At 37.4% G+C, this 24,825-nt stretch overlaps 1 protein-coding gene across 50 annotated transcripts in view; it reads right to left on the reverse strand.

Annotated features, from left to right (window-relative positions):
- The window catches only part of LOC119737167, a 127,836-nt gene that overhangs the window by 52,805 nt on the left and 50,206 nt on the right, over positions 1-24,825 (reverse strand). For 29 of the 50 annotated variants that reach the window (XM_038211312.1, XM_038211329.1, XM_038211336.1 and 26 more), the window contains 38 exons: positions 23,865-23,978; positions 21,141-21,254; positions 20,532-20,645; positions 20,323-20,436; positions 20,103-20,216; positions 19,294-19,407; positions 19,078-19,191; positions 18,114-18,227; positions 17,781-17,894; positions 17,569-17,682; positions 16,805-16,918; positions 16,575-16,688; positions 16,247-16,360; positions 14,507-14,620; positions 13,738-13,851; positions 13,506-13,619; positions 13,176-13,289; positions 12,963-13,076; positions 12,163-12,276; positions 9,729-9,842; positions 9,530-9,643; positions 8,822-8,935; positions 8,589-8,702; positions 8,264-8,377; positions 8,045-8,158; positions 7,847-7,960; positions 7,085-7,198; positions 6,853-6,966; positions 6,516-6,629; positions 6,297-6,410; positions 6,080-6,193; positions 3,397-3,510; positions 3,199-3,312; positions 2,493-2,606; positions 2,260-2,373; positions 1,932-2,045; positions 1,712-1,825; positions 1,495-1,608 (listed from right to left, as the gene is read on the reverse strand). In XM_038211312.1, coding sequence (XP_038067240.1) covers positions 1,495-1,608; positions 1,712-1,825; positions 1,932-2,045; positions 2,260-2,373; positions 2,493-2,606; positions 3,199-3,312; positions 3,397-3,510; positions 6,080-6,193; positions 6,297-6,410; positions 6,516-6,629; positions 6,853-6,966; positions 7,085-7,198; positions 7,847-7,960; positions 8,045-8,158; positions 8,264-8,377; positions 8,589-8,702; positions 8,822-8,935; positions 9,530-9,643; positions 9,729-9,842; positions 12,163-12,276; positions 12,963-13,076; positions 13,176-13,289; positions 13,506-13,619; positions 13,738-13,851; positions 14,507-14,620; positions 16,247-16,360; positions 16,575-16,688; positions 16,805-16,918; positions 17,569-17,682; positions 17,781-17,894; positions 18,114-18,227; positions 19,078-19,191; positions 19,294-19,407; positions 20,103-20,216; positions 20,323-20,436; positions 20,532-20,645; positions 21,141-21,254; positions 23,865-23,978 — 4,332 coding nt within the window. Of the gene's footprint in view, positions 1-1,494; positions 1,609-1,711; positions 1,826-1,931; positions 2,046-2,259; positions 2,374-2,492; positions 2,607-3,198; positions 3,313-3,396; positions 3,511-6,079; positions 6,194-6,296; positions 6,411-6,515; positions 6,630-6,852; positions 6,967-7,084; positions 7,199-7,846; positions 7,961-8,044; positions 8,159-8,263; positions 8,378-8,588; positions 8,703-8,821; positions 8,936-9,529; positions 9,644-9,728; positions 9,843-12,162; positions 12,277-12,962; positions 13,077-13,175; positions 13,290-13,505; positions 13,620-13,737; positions 13,852-14,506; positions 14,621-14,720; positions 14,835-15,013; positions 15,128-16,033; positions 16,148-16,246; positions 16,361-16,574; positions 16,689-16,804; positions 16,919-17,568; positions 17,683-17,780; positions 17,895-18,113; positions 18,228-19,077; positions 19,192-19,293; positions 19,408-20,102; positions 20,217-20,322; positions 20,437-20,531; positions 20,646-21,140; positions 21,255-23,864; positions 23,979-24,825 lie in introns of all 50 variants that reach the window. The other 21 variants (XM_038211291.1, XM_038211294.1, XM_038211298.1 and 18 more) reach the window with 21 other exon arrangements.

Genomic DNA, 24,825 nt, shown 5'->3' on the forward strand with positions numbered 1-24,825 from the left:
TCAATTAAACTTTACTGATGACAAAACAAGGACATAACGAGGTACAAGTAACACTGCGCTGCTACAAGCGAAGAAGCTGATAGGGCGTTGACAGGATTGATTCTTACAGTCTTCACAGAAGATACCCAGATAGCCAACAGGGCATATACAGCGATATCCGTTGGCCAAGTCCTCGCAAGTGGCTCCATTCTGACATGAATGGAACCTACACTCATCCACGGCTAGAAGGATGAACATTAACATTTAATGTGCATTAAGAGTCAGGTAAGATTAGTAACAATGCATAACTGCATAATTCTTTTAAAGGTATAGTCCATCATTTGTAATTTGTGCATTTTGTTCGTTTGAAGCAACAAAAGTGTTCAAAATCTAATGAAGGATACTGAACAACTAGCCTGATGAAGTTTCAGCTCAGCTTCAGCTGTATATTCCAAGAAAAACAGCATTCCAGGATCTCAATTTTCAAATGAAAAGTTGCTTAATCATGTTTTGAATTGGGCCTGAATTCAGTGTCCGAGACACTTTCTCACTGAGCCGATTGCAGCTATATGTGATGTCGCGCACTGATCCAACAAATTATAGCAACCGTGCGCGTGTGCATTGTGCCAATGCTTGCGCGCTTCGCTGAATAACAAAACAAACTACTAATTTAAATTTTCCTACGGTGCGTCTTAAGACGCACTGTTGGAAAGGCCTTCTTTCGTTGATTACTTCAAAATGACAGCTTGCCAGAAAAAAATAATTTCACAGGGAGTTTAGTCCACTTACTATCTTTCAACAAAGTATGTTTTTTCAACAATAATTACGCCAGTTGCTTTTTGGATTGCTGCAAATGATGGACTATAGCTTTAAAGAAATCTCTATCCTCTTTCAACAAAATAAGGGACGTTTACAAATTCTCTCTTAAAAAAGTATCTTGAAACTACAGGGTGAGTCAAAAAATGCGGAACCCAAAAACAAAGAAATATATAGGGCGAGTAAAAAAAAAGAAACCCAAATGTCAGGACTATTGTTTTAGTGAAGTTCTTCATGTAGCACAAATCTAGGATATGAAAGCCCAATTCATTAGCTTTCTTTTAGTACAAGAATCATTCAAATCACTCATGTACTTTTCAAGTTACAGAATTTTAAACACAACCATCGTTTTAAACAATTGACACACCCATATGTGATTTGTTTTAATATTATTACAATTTAGTGTTTTTGTGATGGCATTGTAATCTTTAGGGCTTTTTGAAATTTGTAAATGTTAATTTTTTTCATACCAGCGAGAAAACGCAATTTTGTTGATGGATCAATAAGGTATTTCAATTCAATTCAAATTGCTCCATTCTCACATGAATTTGTCACACACTCATCTATGTCTGATTACAAAAGAAAAATATAATCACTTTAACCTTTTATAATTGGGGAACAAAATCTTTGAAGATATCAATATACATGCAGCATGCACAGTTATGTCTCTTGTTAGATGTTACTGGAAGCAATAAATACCTATTTCACATTGGTTTCCTGTGAATCCTTCAGCACACCGACACTGGTATCCATTGACCATCTCAAGACACGTTGCTCCATTCATACAAGGTGAACTGGAACATTCAACAACATCTAACAAGAGACAACCATTGGAGCAAATATTGAATGTCCAAGTATTAGATATAAGAGTATTTAATGTTTACTTGACATAGTGATAATTGATTGATTGACCTACCTGTGGCACACAAGGGCCCTGTGTATCCCGTTGGACACACACACTGGAAACTGTTGACTAAATCCAGACAGGTTGCTCCATTCAAACACGGCGTGCTGGCACATTCATTGATATCTGTCAATTTGCAGGTACAGTACCAAGAAAAAAACAATAAATAGTAATGTGCCTGCAAAGTACCATTTCAATGATAGTCTTAAAATTATTGAACAAATGAGCTAACCTGTTTCACACTCTGTTCCAGTGTATCCAGGCACACAATCACAGCGGTAGGCAGCCACTAGATCCACACAGGTACCTCCATTCCTACAGGGATTACTGGAACACTCCAAGATCGCTAGATAATACAAAATATTATCATAATATTTACAAAAGTCTGAAAAACGAACTTCTCAGATTACCCATTTCAAGCCACCTACAAACCTAGCATTTCAAGAAAGGCAAAGTACAACTCAAGGAAGGAAGGAAATATGTCAAAAGTAAAGATAAGAAACCTAGTTCTTCAGAAAAAAGGATATATCATATCAAAAATCAGAACAAAACATATTTACTATTTTGGCACAATGTTCCTTCATAGCCTGGAGCACATTCACATCGGTAGGCAGGAGTAAGACTAACACAAGTTGCTCCATTCTCACACAAATGTGACTCACAATAGTCAATTTCTGATTAAGAGAAAAGGAAATATTATCACTTTTAATACTTCGATATCACTGAAGAAAAATGTCTGGAAATTATCCATAAAGGATGCTCAGTTAGTCAAATTCTTGGAAGATATTATTACCATTTTCACATTGGTTTCCTGTGAATCCTGCAGCACACTGACACTGGTATCCATTGACCATCTCAAGACACGTTGCTCCATTCATACAAGGTGAACTGGAACATTCAACAACATCTAGCAAGAGACAACCATTGGAGCAAATATTGAATGTTCAAATATGAGATATAAGAGAAACAAGTGTTTGTCACACGGACAAACACAAGGCTGTTACAGTTTTCATATTCTCGTATGGATATTTACTGCAGATGTATTGAAAAATGACAAGTTTCAAGCAAAATTGACGACCTAAATATAGTTCTCTAACTAGATGCCTTTAATGTGACATCACCCGACACGTGATGACAACATCTAGACTTCACTTGAATATTCCAAGTTAAAACCAAATCGGACACACAGTTCTATAGGCATAGGGCCTAGTAAAATACACATTTAATGTGATGTCACATATGACACATGCTGATGTCATAGTAGCGTCAATGTCCGGCACAGATTTAAAGTAGCTGGTTGATGACCCAACCAAGTTCAAAGTCAGTTAGATTGATAAAAGTGCCCCATGTGCAAGTAATAAAGAAAACAATTACAAATGCTATGGACACTGCAGAAATCTGAAAAGAAGAAAAAAAAAAAAAAAAAAATCTTAATGAAAACAGAAGTTGTTTCGGAAGTATGTTTGATTTACACTGTAGTAATTGATTGATTGACCTACCTGTGGCACACAAGGGCCCTGTGTATCCCGTTGGACACACACACTGGAAACTGTTGACTAAATCCAGACAGAATGCTCCATTCAAACAAGGCATGCTGGCACATTCATCGGTATCTGTTAAAAAAGAAATAAATATTTTTAAAATTGTAGCCAATACATTTTGTACTTGACACTGTGATAATTGATTGATCCACCTACCTGTGGCACACAAGGGCCCTGTGTATCCCGTTGGACACACACACTGGAAACTGTTGACTAAATCCTGACAGGTTGCTCCATTCAAACAAGGCGTGCTGGCACATTCATCGATATCTGTGGATATAAAAACATGTAATGTGGTATGTCATTATCAGGTACATTTGGGCAAGAGGTCAATTTTCAGTTATTGCAATATTAGTAAAATATAGAGCTTGCTCTTTCGAAATGCCGCTGGTTTTTTTTAATTGGATACTTCAAAGCAAAGTTATTACATTTTGAAATCTGACTGGCTGAAATGTCATAAAGAAATGAAAATAGACCTTCAAAAATTTGAAATTAGCGAAAAAAATTCTTTGCTGATGAAATTTCAATATGAAACTTGTACAGAACTTTAGCAGCATCACAAATTTCAAAAATATCAAAATCGCTGAAAAATCACCCCCATGTCATTTTGCAGCTGTGATCCATTCGTAGCACTGCCCGATTCCGCCTGGTTTTGACACTCCATGTCACCTGTTTCAAACCCATGGTTAATACATTGCTGTTGAAACACCAATCGGCAGGACCTAAGGGTTGGCATTTTACAGAGCTGGTTGCTTTACTTAAGTAAGATTTGAGGCTTTGCATGGTGGAGATACTAAATAATGAAAGGTTTGCAGAAACACCATGTGTGAATAATTTCTCAACTAAGAGAAAGGTTCTGAAAAAAACCCCAGAGGTATAAACTCGACGTTCCGGTCAGTATGCTCTGACCGTCTGTCCTGAAGACGGTCAGAGCATACTGACCGGAACGTCGAGTTTATACCTCTGGTACTTTTCAGAAACATTCTCTTAGTTGAGAAATTATTCGCAGATGGTGTTTCCGCAAACCTTTCATTTTTTGCTTTACTTAAGCACATCAGTAGACATTAGTCATTTTCACACACGTGCAAAGTTGTTCACATGCGGTTTGTGCTGCTTTTGCAATTTCCCTTTTTTGGTGCAATTTAAAAAAAAAAAGGCCCATATAAGCAGCTCACGCTAGCAGATATTACATCTTCAGTCATGCTATGATGTTACTGATCTTTAACACTGAGCAAACACAGAGACCAACAAAGACTACAAAGTAACATTGCCAGACATGACTGCGGCTCAACAAGCAAATAAACTTTACTGATGACAAAACAGGGACATAACGAGGAACAAGTAACACAGCACTGCTACAAGCGAAGAAGCTGATTGGGCGTTGACAGATTTGATTCTTACAGTCTTCACAGAGGATACCCTGATAGCCAACAGGGCATATACAGCGATATCCGTTGGCCAAGTCCTCACAAGTGGCTCCATTCTGACATAAATGGAACCTACACTCATCCACGGCTAGAAGGATGAACATTAACAGTTAATGTTCATTAAGAGTCAGGTAAGATTAGTAACAATGCATTACTGCATAATCCTTTTAAAGGTATAGTCCATCATTTGTAACTTGTGCATTTTGTTCGTTTGAAGCAACAAAAGTGTTCAAAATCTAATGAAGGATACTGAACAACTAGCCTGATGAAGTTTCAGCTCAGCTTCAGCTGTATATTCCAAGAAAAACAGCATTCCAGGATCTCAATTTTCAAATGAAAAGTTGCTTAATCATGTTTTGAATTGGGCCTGAATTCAGTGTCCGAGACACTTTCTCACTGAGCCGATTGCAGCTATATGTGATGTCGCGCACTGATCCAACAAATTATAGCAACCGTGCGCGTGTGCATTGTGCCAATGCTTGCGCGCTTCGCTGAATAACAAAACGAACTACTAATTTAAATTTTCCTACGGTGCGTCTTAAGACGCACTGTTGGAAAGGCCTTCTTTCGTTGATTACTTCAAAATGACAGCTTGCCAGAAAAAAATAATTTCACAGGGAGTTTAGTCCACTTACTATCTTTCAACAAAGTATGTTTTTTCAACAATAATTACGCCAGTTGCTTTTTGGATTGCTGCAAATGATGGACTATAGCTTTAAAGAAATCTCTATCCTCTTTCAACAAAATAAGGGACATTTACAAATTCTCTCTTAAAAAAGTATCTTGAAACTACAGGGCGAGTCAAAAAATGCGGAACCCAAAAACAAAGAAATATATAGGGTGAGTAAAAAAAAAAGAAACCCAAATGTCAGGACTATTGTTTTAGTGAAGTTCTTCATGAAGCACAAATCTAGGATATGAAAGCCCAATTCATTAGCTTTCTTTTAGTACAAGAATCATTCAAATCACTCATGTACTTTTCAAGTTACAGAATTTTAAACACAACCATCGTTTTAAAGTTCTGTCCACGGATCACACAAAGTGTGCGTTCTTTCAGCAAAACAAAAACAATTGACACACCCATATGTGATTTGTTTTAATATTATTAAAATTTAGTGTTTTTGTGATGGCATTGTAATCTTTAGGGCTTTTTGAAATTTGTAAATGTTAATTTTTTTCATACCAGCGAGAAAACGCAATTTTGTTGATGGATCAATAAGGTATTTCAATTCAATTCAAATTGCTCCATTCTCACATGAATTTGTCACACACTCATCTATGTCTGATTACAAAAGAAAAATATAATCACTTTAACCTTTTATAATTGGGGAACAAAATCTTTGAAGATATCAATATACATGCAGCATGCACAGTTATGTCTCTTGTTAGATGTTACTGGAAGCAATAAATACCTATTTCACATTGGTTTCCTGTGAATCCTGCAGCACACTGACACTGGTATCCATTGACCATCTCAAGACACGTTGCTCCATTCATACAAGGTGAACTGGAACATTCAACAACATCTAACAAGAGACAACCATTGGAGCAAATATTGAATGTCCAAGTATTAGATATAAGAGTATTTAATGTTTACTTGACATAGTGATAATTGATTGATTGACCTACCTGTGGCACACAAGGGCCCTGTGTATCCCGTTGGACACACGCACTGGAAACTGTTGACTAAATCCAGACAGGTTGCTCCATTCAAACAAGACGTGCTGGCACATTCATTGATATCTGTCAATTTACAGGTACAATACCAAGAAAAAACAATAAATAGTAATGCGCCTGCAAAGTACCTTTTCAATGATAGTCTTAAAATTATTGAACAAATGAGCTAACCTGTTTGACAGTCGGTTCCAGTGTATCCAGGCACACAATCACAGCGGTAGGCAGCCACTAGATCCACACAGGTACCTCCATTCCTACAGGGATTACTGGAACACTCCAAGATCGCTAGATAGTACAAAATATTATCGGAATATTAACAAAACGTTGAAAAAACCAAATCCTCAGAATACCCATTTCAAGCCACCTACAAACCTAGCATTTCAAGAAAGACAAAGTACAACCTGACAACTCAAGGAAGGAAGGAAATATGTCAAAAGTAAAGATAAGAAACCTAGTTCTTCATAAAAAAGGATGCATCATATCAAAAATCAGAACAAAACATATTTACTATCTTGGCATAATGTTCCTCCATAGCCTGGAGCACATAGACATCGGTAGGCAGGAGTAAGACTAACACAAGTTGCTCCATTCTCACACGCATGTGACTCACAAAAGTCGATTTCTGATTAAAAGAAAAGAAAATATAATCACTTTTAATACTTCGATATCCCTGAAGAAAATGTCTGGAAATTATCAATAAAGGATGCTCAGTTATTCAAATTCTTGGAAGAAATTATTACCATTTTCACATTGATTTCCTGTGAATCCTGCAGCACACTCACACTGGTATCCATTGACCATCTCAAGACACGTTGCTCCATTCATACAAGGTGAACTGGAACATTCAACAACATCTAACAAGAGACAAACATTGGAGCAAATATTGAATATCCAAGTATTAGATATAAGAGAAACTACTTGACATGACACCTGTTTGTCACATGGACAAACACAAGGCTGTTACAGTTTTCATATTCTCTTATGGATATTTACTGCATATGTATTGGAAAATGACAAGTTTCAAGCAAAATTGACGACCTATATATAGTTCTCTAACTAGAGACCTATATATAGTTCTCTAACTAGAGACCTATATATAGTTCTCTAACTAGAGACCTTTAATGTGACATCACCCAACATGTGATGACATCATCATGACTTCACTTGAATATTCCAAGTTAAAACCAAATTGGACACACAGTTCTGTAGGTATAGGGCCTAGTAAAATACACATTTAATGTGATGTCACATATGACACATGCTGATGTCATAGTAGCGTCACTGTCCGGCACAGATCTAAAGTAGCTGGTTGATGACCAACCAAGTTCAAAGTCAGTCAGATTGATTAAAGTGCCCCATGTGCAAGTAATACAGAAAACAATTTCAAATGCTACGGACACTGCAGGAATCTGAAAAGAAGAAAAAAAGAAACAAAAATCTTAATGAAAACAAAAGTTGTTTCGGAAGTATGTTACAATATGATAATTGATTGATTCACCTACCTGTGGCACACAAGCGTCCTGTGTATCCCGCTGGACACACACACTGGAAACTGTTGACTAAATCCCGACAGAATGCTCCATTCAAACACGGAATGCTGGCACATTCATTGATATCTGTTAAAAAAGAAATGAATACTTTTAAAATGGTAGCCAATACATTTTGTACTTGACATAGTGATAATTGATTGATTCACCTACCTGTGGCACACAAGGGCCCTGTGTATCCCGTTGGACACACACACTGGAAACTGTTGACTAAATCCAGACATGTTGCTCCATTCAAACAAGGCGTGCTGGCACATTCATTGATATCTGTCAATTTACAGGTACAATACCAAGAAAAAAAAAAAAATAGTAATGTGCCTGCAAAGTACCTTTTCAATGATAGTCTTAAAATTATTGAACAAATGAGCTAACCTGTTTGACAGTCGGTTCCAGTGTATCCAGGCACACAATCACAGCGGTAGGCAGCCACTAGATCCACACAGGTACCTCCATTCCTACAGGGATTACTGGAACACTCCAAGATCACTAGATAATACAAAATATTATCGGAATATTTACAAAAGTCTGAAAAAATGAACTAAGAATACCCATTTCAAGAAACCTACAAACCTAGCATTTCAAGAAAGACAAAGTACAACTCAAGGAAGGAAGGAAATATGTCAAAAGTAAAGATAAGAAACCTAGTTCTTCAGAAAAAGGATATATCATATCAAAAATCAGAACGAAACATACTTACTATTTTGGCACAATGTTCCTCCATAGCCTGGAGCACATTCACATCGGTAGGCAGGAGTAAGACTAACACAAGTTGCTCCATTCTCACACAAATGTGACTCACAATAGTCAATTTCTGATTAAGAGAAAAGGAAATATTATCACTTTTAATACTTCGATATCCCTGAAGAAAAATGTCCGGAAATTATCCATAAAGGATGCTCAGTTAGTCAAATTCTTGGAAGATATTATTACCATTTTCACATTGGTTTCCTGTGAATCCTGCAGCACACTGACACTGGTATCCATTGACCATCTCAAGACACGTTGCTCCATTCATACAAGGTGAACTGGAACATTCAACAACATCTAGCAAGAGACAACCATTGGAGCAAATATTGAATGTTCAAATATGAGATATAAGAGAAACAAGTGTTTGTCACACGGACAAACACAAGGCTGTTACAGTTTTCATATTCTCGTATGGATATTTACTGCAGATGTATTGGAAAATGACAAGTTTCAAGCAAAATTGACGACCTAAATATAGTTCTCTAACTAGATGCCTTTAATGTGACATCACCCGACACGTGATGACAACATCTAGACTTCACTTGAATATTCCAAGTTAAAACCAAATTGGACACACAGTTCTGTAGGTATAGGGCCTAGTAAAATACACATTTAATGTGATGTCACATATGACACATGCTGATGTCATAGTAGCGTCAATGTCCGGCACAGATCTAAAGTAGCTGGTTGATGACCCAACCAAGTTCAAAGTCAGTCAGATTGATAAAAGTGCCCCATGTGCAAGTAATACAGAAAACAGTTACAAATGCTATGGACACTGCAGGAATCTGAAAAAGAAGAAAAAAAAAGAAACAAAAATCTTAATGAAAACAAAAGTTGTTTCTGAAGTATGTTTGACTTTACATAGTGATAATTGACTGATTCACCTACCTGTGGCACACAAGGGCCCTGTGTATCCCGTTGGACACACACACTGGAAACTGTTGACTAAATCCAGACAGGTTGCTCCATTCAAACAAGGCGTGCTGGCACATTCATTGATATCTGTTAAAAAAGGAAATGAATACTTTTAAAATTGTAGCCAATACATTTTGTACTTGACATTGTGATAATTGATTGATTGACCTACCTGTGGCACACAAGGGCCCTGTGTATCCCGTTGGACACACACACTGGAAACTGTTGACTAAATCCAGACAGGTTGCTCCATTCAAACAAGGCATGCTGGCACATTCATCGGTATCTATGGATATAAAAACATGTAATGGGATATGTCATTATCAGGCACTTTTGGGCAAGAGGTCAATTTTCAGTTTTTGCAATATTAGTAAAATATAGAGCTTGCTCTTTCAAAATTCTGCTGTTTTTTCCTTTTTTAATTGGATACTCCAAAGCAAAGTTATTACTTTTTGAAATGTGCCTGTCTGAAACATCATAAAGAAATGAGAAATAGACCTTCAAAAGTTTGAGTTTAGCGAAAAAAATTCTTTGCTGATGAAATTTCAATATGAAACTTGTACAGAAATTTAGCAGCATCACAAATTTCAAAAAATCTCAAAATCGCTGAAAAATCACCCCCATGTCATTTTGCAGCTGTACTCCATTCGAAGCTCTGCCCAATTCCACCTGGTTTTGACACTCCATGTCACCTGTTTCTAACCCATGGTTAATACATTGCTGTTTAAACACCAATCGGCAGGACCTAAGGGGTTGGCATTTTACAGAGCTGGTTGCTTTACTTAGCAAATCAGTAGACGTTAGTCATTTTCACACACGTGCAAAGTTGTTCACACACGGTTTGTGCTGCTTTTGCAATTTCCCTTTTTTGGTGCAATTTAAAAAAAAAAGGTCCATATAAGCAGCTCACGCTAGCAAATATTACATCTTCAGTCACGTTATGATGTGACTGATCTTTAACACTGAGCAAAACACAGAGACCAACAAAGACTACAAAGTAACATTGCCAGACATGACTGCAGCTCAACAAGCAGCATTTATCAAATAAACGTTACTGATGACAAAACAAGGACATAACGAGGAACAAGTAACACAGCACTGCTACAAGCGAAGAAGCTGATTGGGCGTTGACAGATTTGATTCTTACAGTCTTCACAGAGGATACCCTGATAGCCAACAGGGCATATACAGCGATATCCGTTGGCCAAGTCCTCGCAAGTGGCTCCATTCTGACATGAATGGAACCTACACTCATCCACGGCTAGAAGAATGAACATTAACAGTTCGTGAACATTAAAAGTTTATGTGCATTAAGAGTCAGGTAAGATTAGTAACAATGCATTACTGCATAATCCTTTTAAAGGTATAGTCCATCATTTGTAATTTGTGCATTTTGTTTGTTTGAAGCAACAAAAGTGTTCAAAATCTAATGAAGGATACTGAACAACTAGCCTGATGAAGTTTCAGCTCAGCTTCAGCTGTATATTCCAAGAAAAACAACATTCTAGGATCTCAATTTCAAATGAAAAGTTGCTGAATCATGTTTTGAATTGGGCCTGATTTCAGTGTCCGAGACACATTCTCACTGAGCCGATTGCAGCTATACGTGATGTCGTGCACTGATCCAACAAATTATAGCAACCGCGCGCACATGTGCGTCCTGCCAATGCTTGCGCGCGCTTCGCCGAATAACAAAACGAACTAATTTTCCTACCGTGCGTCTTAAGACGAACCGTTGGAAAGGCCTTCTTTCGTTGATTACTTCAAAATGACAGCTTGCCGGAAAGAATAATTTCACAGGGAGTTTAGTCCCCTTACTATCTTTCAACCAAGTATGTTTTTCAACAATAATTACGCCAGTTGCTTTTTGGATTGCTGCAAATGATGGACTGTAGCATTAAAGAAATCTCTATCCTCTTTCAACAAAATAAGGGACGTTTACAAATTCTCTCTTAAAAAAGTATCTTGAAACTACAGGGTGAGTCAAAATATGCGGAACCCAAAAACAAAGAAATCTACAGGGTGAGTACAAAAAGAAAAAAAAAGAAACCCAAATGTCGGGACTTTTGTTTTAGTGAAGTTCTTCATGTAGCACAAATGTAGGATATGAAAGCCCAATTCATAAGCTTTCTTTTAGTACAAGAATCATTCAAATCACTCATGTACTTTTCAAGTTACGGAATTTTAAACACAACCACCGTTTCAAAGTTCTGTCCACGGATCACAAAAAAGTGTGCATTCTTTCAGCTAAACAAAAACATTTCACACACCCATACGTGATTTGTTTTAAAATTATTATAATTTAGTGTTTTTGTGATGGCATTGTAATTTTTAGGGTTTTTTTTTAATTTGTAATTGTTAATTTTTTTCGTACCAACGAGCAAACATGATTTTGTTGATGGATCAATAAGGTATTTCAATTCAATTCCAAATTGCTCCATTCTCACATCAATTTGTCACACACTCATCTATGTCTGATTACAAAAGAAAAATATAATCACTTTAACCATTTATAATTGGGGAAAAAAAAATCTTTGAAGATATCAATATACATGCAGCATGCACAGTTATGTCTCTTGTTAGATTTTACTGGAAGCAATAAATACCTATTTCACATCGGTTTCCTGTGAATCCTGCAGCACACTGACACCGGTATCCATTGACCATCTCAAGACACGTTGCTCCATTCATACAAGGTGAACTGGAACATTCAACAACATCTAACAAGAGACAAACATTGGAGCAAATATTGAATATCCAAACTGTTGAGTGATCAAATTGAATCTCTCTTCGATTGCACAAAAAATTACAGATAATGCAGATTTGGTTACCACATCCCCCATAGCCTTGTGTGCATTTATCTGCCATGTTTATCCGAGAAAAAAAAATAGTCAAATCTTTTTGTGCACCAGGCTTTCTTGGAATACCAAACTGGCTTATTGACAACTGTGCAGTGATGCTTGACTGAAATTAAATGAAACTCATAGGGACTGAGGCCCAACCAAAACTTTTCAAAGTTGATTTCATGATTTTGTAGTTATTTTAAAAACAGCCAGGGGGACACTGTTTAGGGGACATACTATAAAGTTCTACAGATATAAATGTTGACCCTAGAAAATCCACGTTCAATGTGGCGTCACATGACATGTGATGATGTCAATGTATGGCATTTTCTACAGTAGCTGGTTGTTGTCCCTACCAAGTTTGAAGTCAATTGGATCGATTAAAAGAGCCCAAAGAGGTAATAAAGAAAACATGTACAAATGCTGTGGACAGGAATCTGAAAAAGATGTAAAAAAAGAAATGAACAAAAATCTTAATGAAAACTAAGACTGCTCAAAAAAGTATTCTGCAACAGCCAATACATTTTGTACTTTACATAGTGATAATTGATTGATTCACCTACCTGTGGCACACAAGGGCCCTGTGTATCCCGTTGGACACACACACTGGAAACTGTTGACTAAATCCAGACAGGTTGCTCCATTCAAACAAGGCATGCTGGCACATTCATTGATATCTGTCAATATACAAACAATACCCAGAAAAAAATAAATAGTAATGTGCCAGTAGAGTATTTTTCAAAGAAATTTCAAAATTATTGAACAAATGAGCTAACCTGTTTGACAGTCTGTTCCAGTGTATCCAGGCACACAATCACAGCGGTAGGCAGCCACTAGATCCACACAGGTACCTCCATTCCTACAGGGATTACTGGAACACTCCAAGATCACTACATAATACAAAATATTATCAGAATATTTACAAAAGTCTGGAAAAAACGAACTTCTAAGATTACCCATTTAAAGCCACCTACAAACTTAGCATTTCAAGAAAGGCAAAGTACAACTCAAGGAAGGAAGGAAATATGTCAAAAGTAAAGATAAGAAACCTAGTTCTTCAGAAAAAAGGATATATCATATCAAAAATCAGAACAAAACATATTTACTATTTTGGCACAATGTTCCTTCATAGCCTGGAGCACATAGACATCGGTAGGCAGGAGTAAGACTAACACAAGTTGCTCCATTCTCACACAAATGTGACTCACAATAGTCAATTTCTGATTAAGAGAAAAGGAAATATTATCACTTTTAATACTTCGATATCCCTGAAGAAAATGTCTGGAAATTATCAATAAAGGATGCTCAGTTAGTCAAATTCTTGGAAGAAATTATTACCATTTTCACATTGATTTCCTGTGAATCCTGCAGCACACCGACACTGGTATCCATTGACCATCTCAAGACACGTTGCTCCATTCATACAAGGTGAACTGGAACATTCAACAACATCTAACAAGAGACAAACATTGGAGCAAATATTGAATGTCCAAACATTAGATATAAGAGAAAGTACTTGACATGTCATGTGTTTGTCACGTGCACAAACACAGGGCTGTTACAGTTACCTTTTTCTCGTATGCATGCTTATTGCAGATATAATGAAAAATGACAAGTTTTAAGCAAAAATGAACCTACAAATAGTTCTCTAACTACAAGCCTTTAATGTGACATCACACGACATGTGATGAAAACAAAAGACTTCACTTGAATATTCAGCTATAACACAACCTGGTCGAGGTACGTTCCAAATTAAAACCAAATTCTATAGGTGTAGGGCCCAGAAGAATGCACATTAATGTGACGTCACATGACACATGATGATGTCATAATGACATCAATGTCAGGCAAGCATCTACACTAGCTGCTTTATGTCTCTGCTAAGTTTGTAGTTGATCGGATTAATAAAAGTGGCCAATGTGCCAGTTATAAAGAAAACATCTACAGATGTTATTGGCTATAGAAGGAATCTGAAATAGAAGGGGGACAAGATGAAGAAAAAAAGGAGAAAATAAATCTTTAAGAAACAAAATGCAGTTTAAGAAAGTTTTCTGAAATAGGGAATACATTTTTACTTTAACTTATGATAATTGATTGATTCACCTACCTGTAGCACACAAGGGCCCTGTGTATCCCGTTGGACATACACACTGGAAACTGTTGACTAAATCCAGACAGGTTGCTCCATTCAAACAAGGCGAGCTGGCACATTCATTGATATCTGTCAATAGACAAACAATACCCACAAAAAAATATATACTCAGGTGCCAGTAAGGTACATTTAAAAGATAGTCTTCAAATTATAAAACAAATGAGCTAACCTGTTTGACAGTCTGTTCCAGTGTATCCAGGCACACAATCACAGCGGTAGGCAGCCACTAAATCCACACAGGTACCTCCATTCCTACAGGGATTACTGGAACACTCCAAGATCACTAGACAAAATATGACAATAGTAACAAAAGTTTTAAGCCACGTACAAAACAAACATTCCAAGAAAGACAAAGCACAAAGTAAGAAGGAAGGAATTATGCAAAAAGTAAAGATTAGAAATCTATTTCTTCAAACCAAATGATACATTATGATATCAAAAACAATACTAAAGTATATTTACTATTTTGGCACAATAATCCTTCATAGCCTGGGGCACAATCACATCGGTAGCCAGGAGTTAGATCAACACAAGTTGCTCCATTCTCACATGAATTGGACACACAACCATCTATGTCTGATAAAAAAAAGAAAAAGAAAAGTATTAAACTACCTTGAAAAAAAAATTAATAACAATATATACAATGATCTCTACCCCAACACATTTGGACACCCCAGTCTAGAGATACAGCTAATTAAATGAAAGGACTCGAATTCCAAGTTAGGCCAGTCGGGATCTAATGAAAGGCATTTACATACCAAGAAGGTGAAGAAAGCAGCCCAAACAGATTTAGGCAGTCTTTACAAGCTTTGTGGTGACTTTTAAACAAACGGTATGAAATCACGTAGAGGGTAAAGAAATACTCTTTCATCTCATTGTGATTGTTTTTTACAAATAAAAAACTGATTTAGTTTACTTATTTTTTTAGACACCCTGTATAATGAAAAGTGACAAATTTCAGACAAAAAAGGACCTACCGGTAAACATAGTTCTTTAAATCTAGGTCTTTAATGCCTTTAATGTGACGTCGCAAGACGTTTGATGACGTCAATGATCATCTATAATGAGTCCCGGTCTAGGCACATACCAAAGTAGAGCCAAATTTGACACAATGGCCTAGTTCTACTATTATAGGCCCTAGAAAAATACACATTTAATGAGACCTCACATCATATATGATGATGTAATAATGAAATCAATGTCCGGCACATATAGCTGGTTCATGTCACTACCAAGTTTAAAGTCCTACTGATTGATAAAAGTGCCAACTGTGCCAGTAATATGGCAAATGAGTACAAATGCTACGGACAGGAATCAGGGGGAAAAAAAAGAACCAAAAATCTTGATGTCCATAGCGACAGCAATCTGAAAAAGATGGGGGGGGGGGAAACTTCAACAAAAACAAAGGCCGTTTCGAAAAGTGTCATGAAACAGCCAATACATTTTGTACTTGACATTGTGATAATTGATTGATCCACCTACCTGTGGCACACAAGGGCCCTGTGTATCCCGTTGGACACACACACTGGAAACTGTTGACTAAATCCAGACAGAATGCTCCATTCAAACAAGGCGTGCTGGCACATTCATTGCTATCTGTCAATACACAAACAATACCCAGAAAAAAATAAATAGTAATGTACCAGTAGAGTATTTTTCAAAGAAATTTCAAAATTACTGAACAAACATGCTAACCTGTTTGACAGTCTATTCCAATGTATCCAGGCACACAATCACAGCGGTAGGCAGCCACTAGATCCACACAGGTACCTCCATTCCTACAGGGATTACTGGAACACTCCAAGATCACTACATAGTACAAAATATTATCAGAATATTTACAAAACGTTGAAAAATCAAATCCTCAGAATACCCATTTCAAGCCACTTAAAAACCAAAAATTGCAAGCATGACAAAGAAAATATGGTACGAATGAAGGAAATTTGTCAAAAATAAAGTTAAGCAATCTTAACTTCAGAACAATTAACACATTATATCAAAAATCAGAACAAAATATATTTACCATTTTCGCATAATGTTCCTTCATAGCCTGGAGCACATAGACATCGGTAGGCAGGAGTAAGACTAACACAAGTTGCTCCATTCTCACACAAATGTGACTCACAATAGTCGATTTCTGTAAAAAGAGAAGAAAATATAATCACTAACAGTTTGATATCCCTGAAGAAAAAATATCTGGAAATCATCCATAAAGGATGCTTAGTAATCCAAAATCTTGGAAGCAGTAAATACCATTTTCACATTGGTTTCCTGTGAATCCTGCAGCACACTGACACTGGTATCCGTTCACCATCTCAAGACACGTTGCTCCATTCATACAAGGTGAACTGGAACATTCAACAACATCTAACAAGAGACAAACATTGGAGCAAATATTGAAAGTTCAAATATGAGTTATACTGACTACTAGACACGTCATGTGTTTGTCGCATGGACAAACACAGGGTTGTTACAGCGTTCTTTTTCTTGTACGCATCTTAACTGCAGATATAATGAAAACTGACACGTTTCAAGCAAAAATTGACCCATATATAGTTCTCTGACTAGAGGCCTTTAATGTGACGTCACACGACATGTGATGACATCATCATGACTTCAATTGAATATTCAGCTACAACACATCCCAGTCTAGGCACCTTCCAGATCAAAAACAAAGTTGGGCCCACAGTTCTATAGGAAAGGGCCCAGAAAATTCACATTAAATTTGAAATCACATAATGATGTCATGATGATGTCAATGTCCGGCACACATCTACAGTAGCTGGTTTATGTCTCTGCCAAGTTTAAAGTCAATCGGATTGATAAAAGTGGCCAATATGCCAGTTATAAAGAAAACTTGTACAAATGTTATGGAAAAGGAATCTGAAAAAGAAGAGGGGGGGGAGAAGAAATAAGAGAAAACAAATCTTTAGGAAACCAAATGCTGTTCTACAAAGTTTTCTGAAATAGGGAATACATTTTTACTTTAACTTATGATAATTGATTGATTGACCTACCTGTGGCACACAAGGGCCCTGTGTATCCCGTTGGACACACACACTGGAAACTGTTGACTAAATCCAGACAGGTTGCTCCACTCAAACACGGCGTGCTGGCACATTCATTGATATCTGTCAATAGACAAACAATACACAGAGAAAATAAATAGTAATGTACCAGTTAAGTATTATCAAAGATAATTTCAAAATTATTGAACAAATGAGCTAACCTATTTGACAGTCGGTTCCAGTGTATCCAGGCACACAATCACAGCGGTAGGCAGCCACTAGATCCACACAGGTACCTCCATTCCTACAGGGATTACTGGAACACTCCAAGATCGCTAGATAATACAAAATATTATCAGAATATTAACAAAAGTTATCTACAAAAGGCAAATTCTATGAACAACCATTTCAGGCCACCTACAAACTAAACAATTCAAGAATGACAAAGAACAAGGTGAGAAAGAAAGAAATATGTCAAAAGTAAAGATAAGAAATCTATTTCTTCAGAACAAATGATCTTTTATGATACAAAATTCAGGAAAAAGTATATTTACTATTTTGGCATAATGTTCCTTCATAGCCTGGAGCACAATCACATCGGTAGCCAGGAGTTAGATCAACACAAGTGGCTCCATTCTCACATGAATGGGACACACAACCATCTATGTCTGATAAAAAAAAAAAAAAAAAACATAATCAAACTTTGCATTCTGAAAAAAAAAACACCACTGGAACTTTCAATATAGTGTACTCAGTTATTCACGTTTTTTGAAAAGAAATATATACCTATTTATAAGATGGACATGTTTTTTTTGTATTGGGGTGATGTAAATCAATGTTAGGTTTTGCCTTTTACTGATGTATAACCACTGCAAGCTCGGTGGTTGAGTAGTAAGATGTCTGCACTAGAAAGCAGGAGGTCGTGGGTTCGAGTCCCCCCCCCCCCCCCCCCCCCCCCCCCCCCCGAGTGATTTTTTCCAACTTCCACTTGGAAGCTGAAACACTGAGTATACAGTGTTAAACACCTGTGAAGGCCAAAACTCTAATTGAAATAAATATTTGTTTTACATTTTCTTTTTGTAATATGCATGTTAACTGCAAATACATAATGAGACCTTAAATAATGAACACTCTAATAAAGACGTCATCATGACATCAATTCAATTTTCATCTACAACACATCCCGGTCTAGGTACAACCAAATCAGACACACAGTTCTATACATACAGGCCCTAGAAAAATGCACATTAATTAATGTGACATCACACGACACATGATGTTGTCATAATGAGATCAATGTTCGTCACACAGTTACAGCAGCAGGTCGTTGTCCCTACCAAGTTTAAAGTCAATCAGATTGATAAAAGTAACCAATGTATTGGTAATAAATGCAAACGCAATGGACAGAAATCTGAGAAAGAAGGAATTTACAGAAAAGAACAAAAAAATTCATGAAAACAAATGTTGTTTCGGAAGGTTGTTTGCCTTGACACTGTGATAATTGATTGATTCACCAACCTGTGGCACACAAGGGCCCTGTGTATCCCGTTGGACACACACACTGGAAACTGTTGACTAAATCCAGACAGGTTGCTCCACTCAAACAAGGCATGCTGGCACATTCATTGATATCTGTCAATAGACAAACAATACCCAGAAAGAATAACACCGAGTAGTGTGCCAGTGAAATATTTTTCCAAGTTAGTCTTAAAATTATAAAACAAATGAGCTGACCTATTTGACACTCTGTTCCAGTGTATCCAGGCACACAATCACAGCGGTAGGCAGCCACTAGATCCACACAGGTACCTCCATTCCTACAGGGATTACTGGAACACTCCAAGATCACTAGACAAAATATCATGAAAATGTTCACAAAAAGTTCTTTACAAGAAGCAAATCCTAAGCACTATCATCCCAAGCCACTTACAAATCGAACATTAGAAGAAAGAACAATGTAAGAAGAAGGGAAATATGTCAAAAGTTAAGTGTTCTATAACAGCCAATAATGGGTCATTTGGTGCTTCGGACTGCTTGCCAAACTCAATTTGAGTAGCTAAATGGTTCTAAAATGCCATGCAATCGCATGCCAAATTCAAGAGAGTCCAAGTAGTTGAGTTTGGCACAGCAGTAGCACAGCACTTCAAAAAGGCCTCAATCCAAACCGCTATAGCAAAGTGTCTGTACATGATTATCCAAACAGCTGGCTTGTGCAAAATCATATTGAAATTGGAGGATTCAGGACTGTTAGGGCTATTCTGAGTCAGTTACTGAACATTAATGACAATGAATGAAAGCACACTCTCAGCTTTGATGAGAGACATTAAGGTATAGTTCCTCACTTAAAAGAAGGCAAAATTCATAATCCGAACGCCACCTTTGAAGCTTAGAATGGCATGCCAAAGGCTGGAAAATTTCTACAAGGAACGATCACTAATGAATGTGGATCCCATAAGTCTACCGTTTAAGTAAAGATAAGACCTTCGTTTCTGCAAAACGAAAAAAACCATTTCTTTAAAAACAGGGGAAAAAAGTATTCTTACTGTTTTGGCAGAATGTTCCTTCATAGCCTGGAGCACAATCACATCGGTAGCCAAGAGTTAGATCAACACAAGTGGCTCCATTCTCACATGAATGGGACACACAACCATCTATGTCTGATTATAAAACAGAAGAATTTGTTCTCTTTAACACTTGTTCTTTCTAAAAATGTCTTGGAATGTGAACATAGAAATTATTCAAGTTATTGGGAGTGATACATACCTATTTCACACCGGTTTCCTGTGAATCCTGCAGCACACCGACACTGGAATCCATTCACCATCTCAAGACACGTTGCTCCATTCATACAAGGTGAACTGGAACATTCAATAATATCTGAAATCGACACAAATTGTAAGAAATATTGAATATTATTCAATAGGACATTCGAATTGTTGCTTGTGATCTTGGTAATTGATTGATTGACCTACCTGTGGCACACAAGGGCCCTGTGTATCCCGTTGGACACACACACTGGAAACTGTTGACTAAATCCAGACAGGTTGCTCCATTCAAACAAGGCGTGCTGGCACATTCATTGATATCTGTTTAAAAAAGGAATACTTTTGTTGCAGTAAAATACAGAACATTGTTTACAATGACATTTCATCCTGTACCAACTGCACTTTTAAGCATGTTCGTCTATTCAAACAGTGGACGAAAAATACCAGAGAACAAAAGAGTCCACGATTCCCAGCATACGTCTGCGATTGGAGTCGTGTACAAAACATATGGGAGTACAACAAAAGATGGACAATAGGACGTCCACGATTGACGGTGAACACGAATTGGTGTGCCTGTAAATGGTTTAATTGATAAATGAATCCTCTTTTGTGAAAGTTTCTAGTTTTGGGGACATACTTTTCCTGTCACCATGAAATGAGCATCTTATCGGAAATTGCCATTTTGCAATACAGTCGGGCAAAGCCAAAATTCGAAAATAAAAGTACCTCAACCAGTCTGTACTCGAGGCAGGGGAAGGAATTCAGCTTTTTATAGGGGAGAAAAGGTAATAACTTCAGAGATTTTGTTGAACAAACCAATTTCACAGAGGTCTCCCGTGTAGCCTTGCGCGCACCGACACTGGAAGCCGTTCACCAGATCAAAGCACGTTGCTCCGTTCTGGCAGGGAAGGCTGGCACACTCCAGAATTGCTGTGACGCAAACAGAAAAACTAGTTTACACAAAGAATTTACAACAAACAGAATTGCATAAATTCACAATTCATGGCACGAGTTGGGTGCCCAGTGGACTCTTTCTCTTCCAATTTGTGTTAATGCCAAATTTTGGTTTCAGCAATGTACACATTCAGATAAAAAAACAAATTCACTGTTTTTGTTTTCTAGAAACTTCATAATTTTCTCAAGAAACTGGATCAAAAATGTGCAACCTTTTGACATTTTTAAATCATGAGTGTTTTCTGTTCACATATTTTTTTGGTCTAGTTATGTCAAATATCTGAATATATTAAGATCAAATTTAGAAAGTTCTAGTCTGTGAATGTGGCTGGGATTACACATACAGATGCACTTGTCACAATATTGCACCATCTTATAAACCCATTAGCACTTATATCACTTTGTACTTGACTATAATAACTCTTAAATGAAACCATAAGTCTGGGGCAGTTTGGGGCAGTATGCAGAGTTACAGGCAGGGTAGTTTGGGCAGCACAGGGACCGATGAGTGAATGGCAAATTCAATATCTACATCTAGGGACAGCAGTTAGTTGCATTTTGTTTTTTTAACTTAAAAGATTATATTTAACTTTTGACAGTTGGGATCTTTGGCAAGTGAAAAACAGCACATAAAAAATGACAAAATGTTAGATTTGGGCATATTAACATATTAATATTGTGTGAGTTTTCTAAAACAAAATGTAGCATTCATGTTAACAAATAGCCATTTTATGCATCAAGTCATGTTTTGTGCATTAGCAACATGTAAAAAACACTGTGTTGTACAATGCTGCTTTATCACCCACGTTGCCTGCAGTGTCATGCATGCTTCTTGCTTTATCAGGCTAAATATTCCACCATTATAATCACAGTTTAATAAGTACAATTTAATCAATTAGCGCCTGTACCGCATTGTATTACACTGTAATAATTTCATTGAAAAGTTTAGTATCTTATAATTTGGCAAAAATTGGTTAGTTAGTGAGTCAAACCTACACTACGTACGTCCAACTTTAATTCCACGTTCAGAAGTACAAAGGTACACACTGTTGTTCTCATGAAAAAAAAAAGAAAATTGTATGAAGTCTTCTTCATGTGATCCAAATTTAGTGATTTTCCTGGTGAGGATCTTGACTGTCAAGAGAAATGTTATCAGTCGATTTTTCTAATTTTAAGACCGAGTAAACTAAATAAAAGTTAGTCACTATATAATTTCAAATTGCACATTACGTTTTCCAATTGCTTACCAACATGCTTTGACAATTGCGCTGTATCTCCAACTATGTGCATAACTACGTATCAGCATAAAGCAGCATTTAAATAAGTTGGAAATTGACTGATTCATTGCGGCCCGACCACTTCGTACATGTACAAGTGTATCAGTGTGTCCAACGCATGTGTACGCATGTTGGGCAGTAACAATGGCTGTGATTCAGTGATGACTTGGAGTGCTGTGGCCTCGTGGTTAAGGGCATTGGATTCGTGGTCTGCGGGTAAAGCTGCAGGTTGTGGGTTCGAGTCCAGCCTGGGTCATGGTGTGTGCCCTTGAGCAAGGCACTTTGTCACTCATTGCTTCTCTCCACCCAGGAGTAAATGGGTACCTGTGAGGGCAGAGATGGTTATTGTGATTGAATTAGCTTGCTTGCGCCTAACAGGCAGCATCGAGCGGTATACTCCCCAGGGAGCTGAGATGGTATTTAAAATGTTTAATTGGCCCAATGATCGGGGTAATAATAATACTGTAAGCGCTGTGATTTAGTTTACTAATAAGAGCATTCTTAAATGCCGATTATTGTTGATGACTTGGTGTCTTTCGGATGCCCTGACGGTTATTTTGGAAACCCTATTTTGTGACACAAATGTATGTTCAAGTATGGACTTTTAGCAACACGGACAGCCTGTTGCAAATGAAGTCTAAAACATTGCTGTGATTGGTCAACACAACAAGGGGGCGGGGCTTAATGGCTCAGTCTGTTAAGGTGCTGGGCCCAATTTCATTACGCTGCTGAACTCACGATTTCCTGCTAACAGAGCCTTTGTCTATTTCATGGAGACTGTAAGCAGTAAGCACAGCAAAAGGCATGCTTTCCTCAGAGGAAAAAGTCACTTACTTCAGTGACGTAACAATAGAAATCTTCACATGTAGGCAAACGTTAGCACATCCACGCCCTGAAATATTGCCTAAGGTTGGCACATGATTTCCTCCAGTATAGCTGCGTCATGAAATTGGGCCCTGGTTTCTTAACTAGGCAAATCAGTAGACATTAATCATTTTCACACAGGTGCAAAATTGTTATATTCACACAAGGTTGGTGCTGCTTTTGCAAATTTTCTATGGTGCAATTAGGCAGCTCATATTGGCAGCTCACATTAGCAAACGTTAGGCATAAATCTTCAACACTGACTGAGCAAAATGCAGAGACTGACAAAGACTACACAGTAACATTGCCAGACGTGACTGCAGCATTACAAGCAATATTAATCAAATCGACGTCATTGTTGACAAAACAAGGACACAACGAGCGTGCACTGCGCTACTGCTACAAGCGAAGAAGCTGATTGGACGCTGCCAGGATTTATTCTTACAGTCTTGACAGAAGATGCCGTCATAGCCCATAGGGCAATCACAGCGATATCCGTTAAGTAGGTTGACGCACGTGGCTCCGTTCTCACACAAATTGGACCTACACCAATCCACAGCTGGAGGGGTGAACATGCACAGGTTTATGAGTATTAAGGGTGAGAGTTGAGTGAGATTAGTAACAATTCATAACACTACTCCTCCGTTCGAAATACTATACTAATTGAAAAAAAACAAGTCAGGTGTGTTTACAAACACAAATGCCCCGCAACCGTGACTGATCCCATGACATAACACCACTCTTTTAACATCAACTTACATGTACCTTGGTCACATGGAACGTTCATTGACAGCATTAGTGTCTTCTGTAGGTTTTATATGAATTAATCCCTAATCCCTATGATCTCAGAATAAATAGAAGATTTCTTTTGTTTTAGCCACTATGACCTTGACCCTTGACCTTTTGGCCTCAAATGCAATAGGCCAAGGACAATCCACAAACCAAATTTGAAGCTCATATGTAAAGTATTTCTGAAGTTATCGCGCTAACAAAATTTCTATTGTTTCAGCCAGTGTGACCTTGACCCTTGACCTTTCGGCCCCAAATGCTATAGGCTTCTTAGGATTACCAAGAACAATACACAAACCAAATTTGAAGTTCATATGTAAAGTATTTATCAAGTTATCGCGCTGACAAAATTTCTTTTGTTTTAGTCACTGTGACCTTGACCCTGGACCTTTCGGCCCCAAATGCAATAGGCTTCTTAGGATTACCAACAACAATACACAAACCAAATTTCAAGTTCATATGTTAAGTATTTCTCAAGTTATTGCGCTGACAAGATTTGTCCGGACACACACACACACACCGTCGTTTTTTGCTATGCTTCCGAGGATTGGCTTTGTGTTTTCCTTTGTCCCTGTAATATAACACTCTCCCATAGACTAAGCACACAAACCTGCGTT

The sequence above is a fragment of the Patiria miniata genome, unplaced genomic scaffold (genome assembly GCF_015706575.1).
Source record: "Patiria miniata isolate m_02_andy unplaced genomic scaffold, ASM1570657v1 HiC_scaffold_3, whole genome shotgun sequence".
Lineage (NCBI taxonomy): Eukaryota > Metazoa > Echinodermata > Asteroidea > Valvatida > Asterinidae > Patiria > Patiria miniata.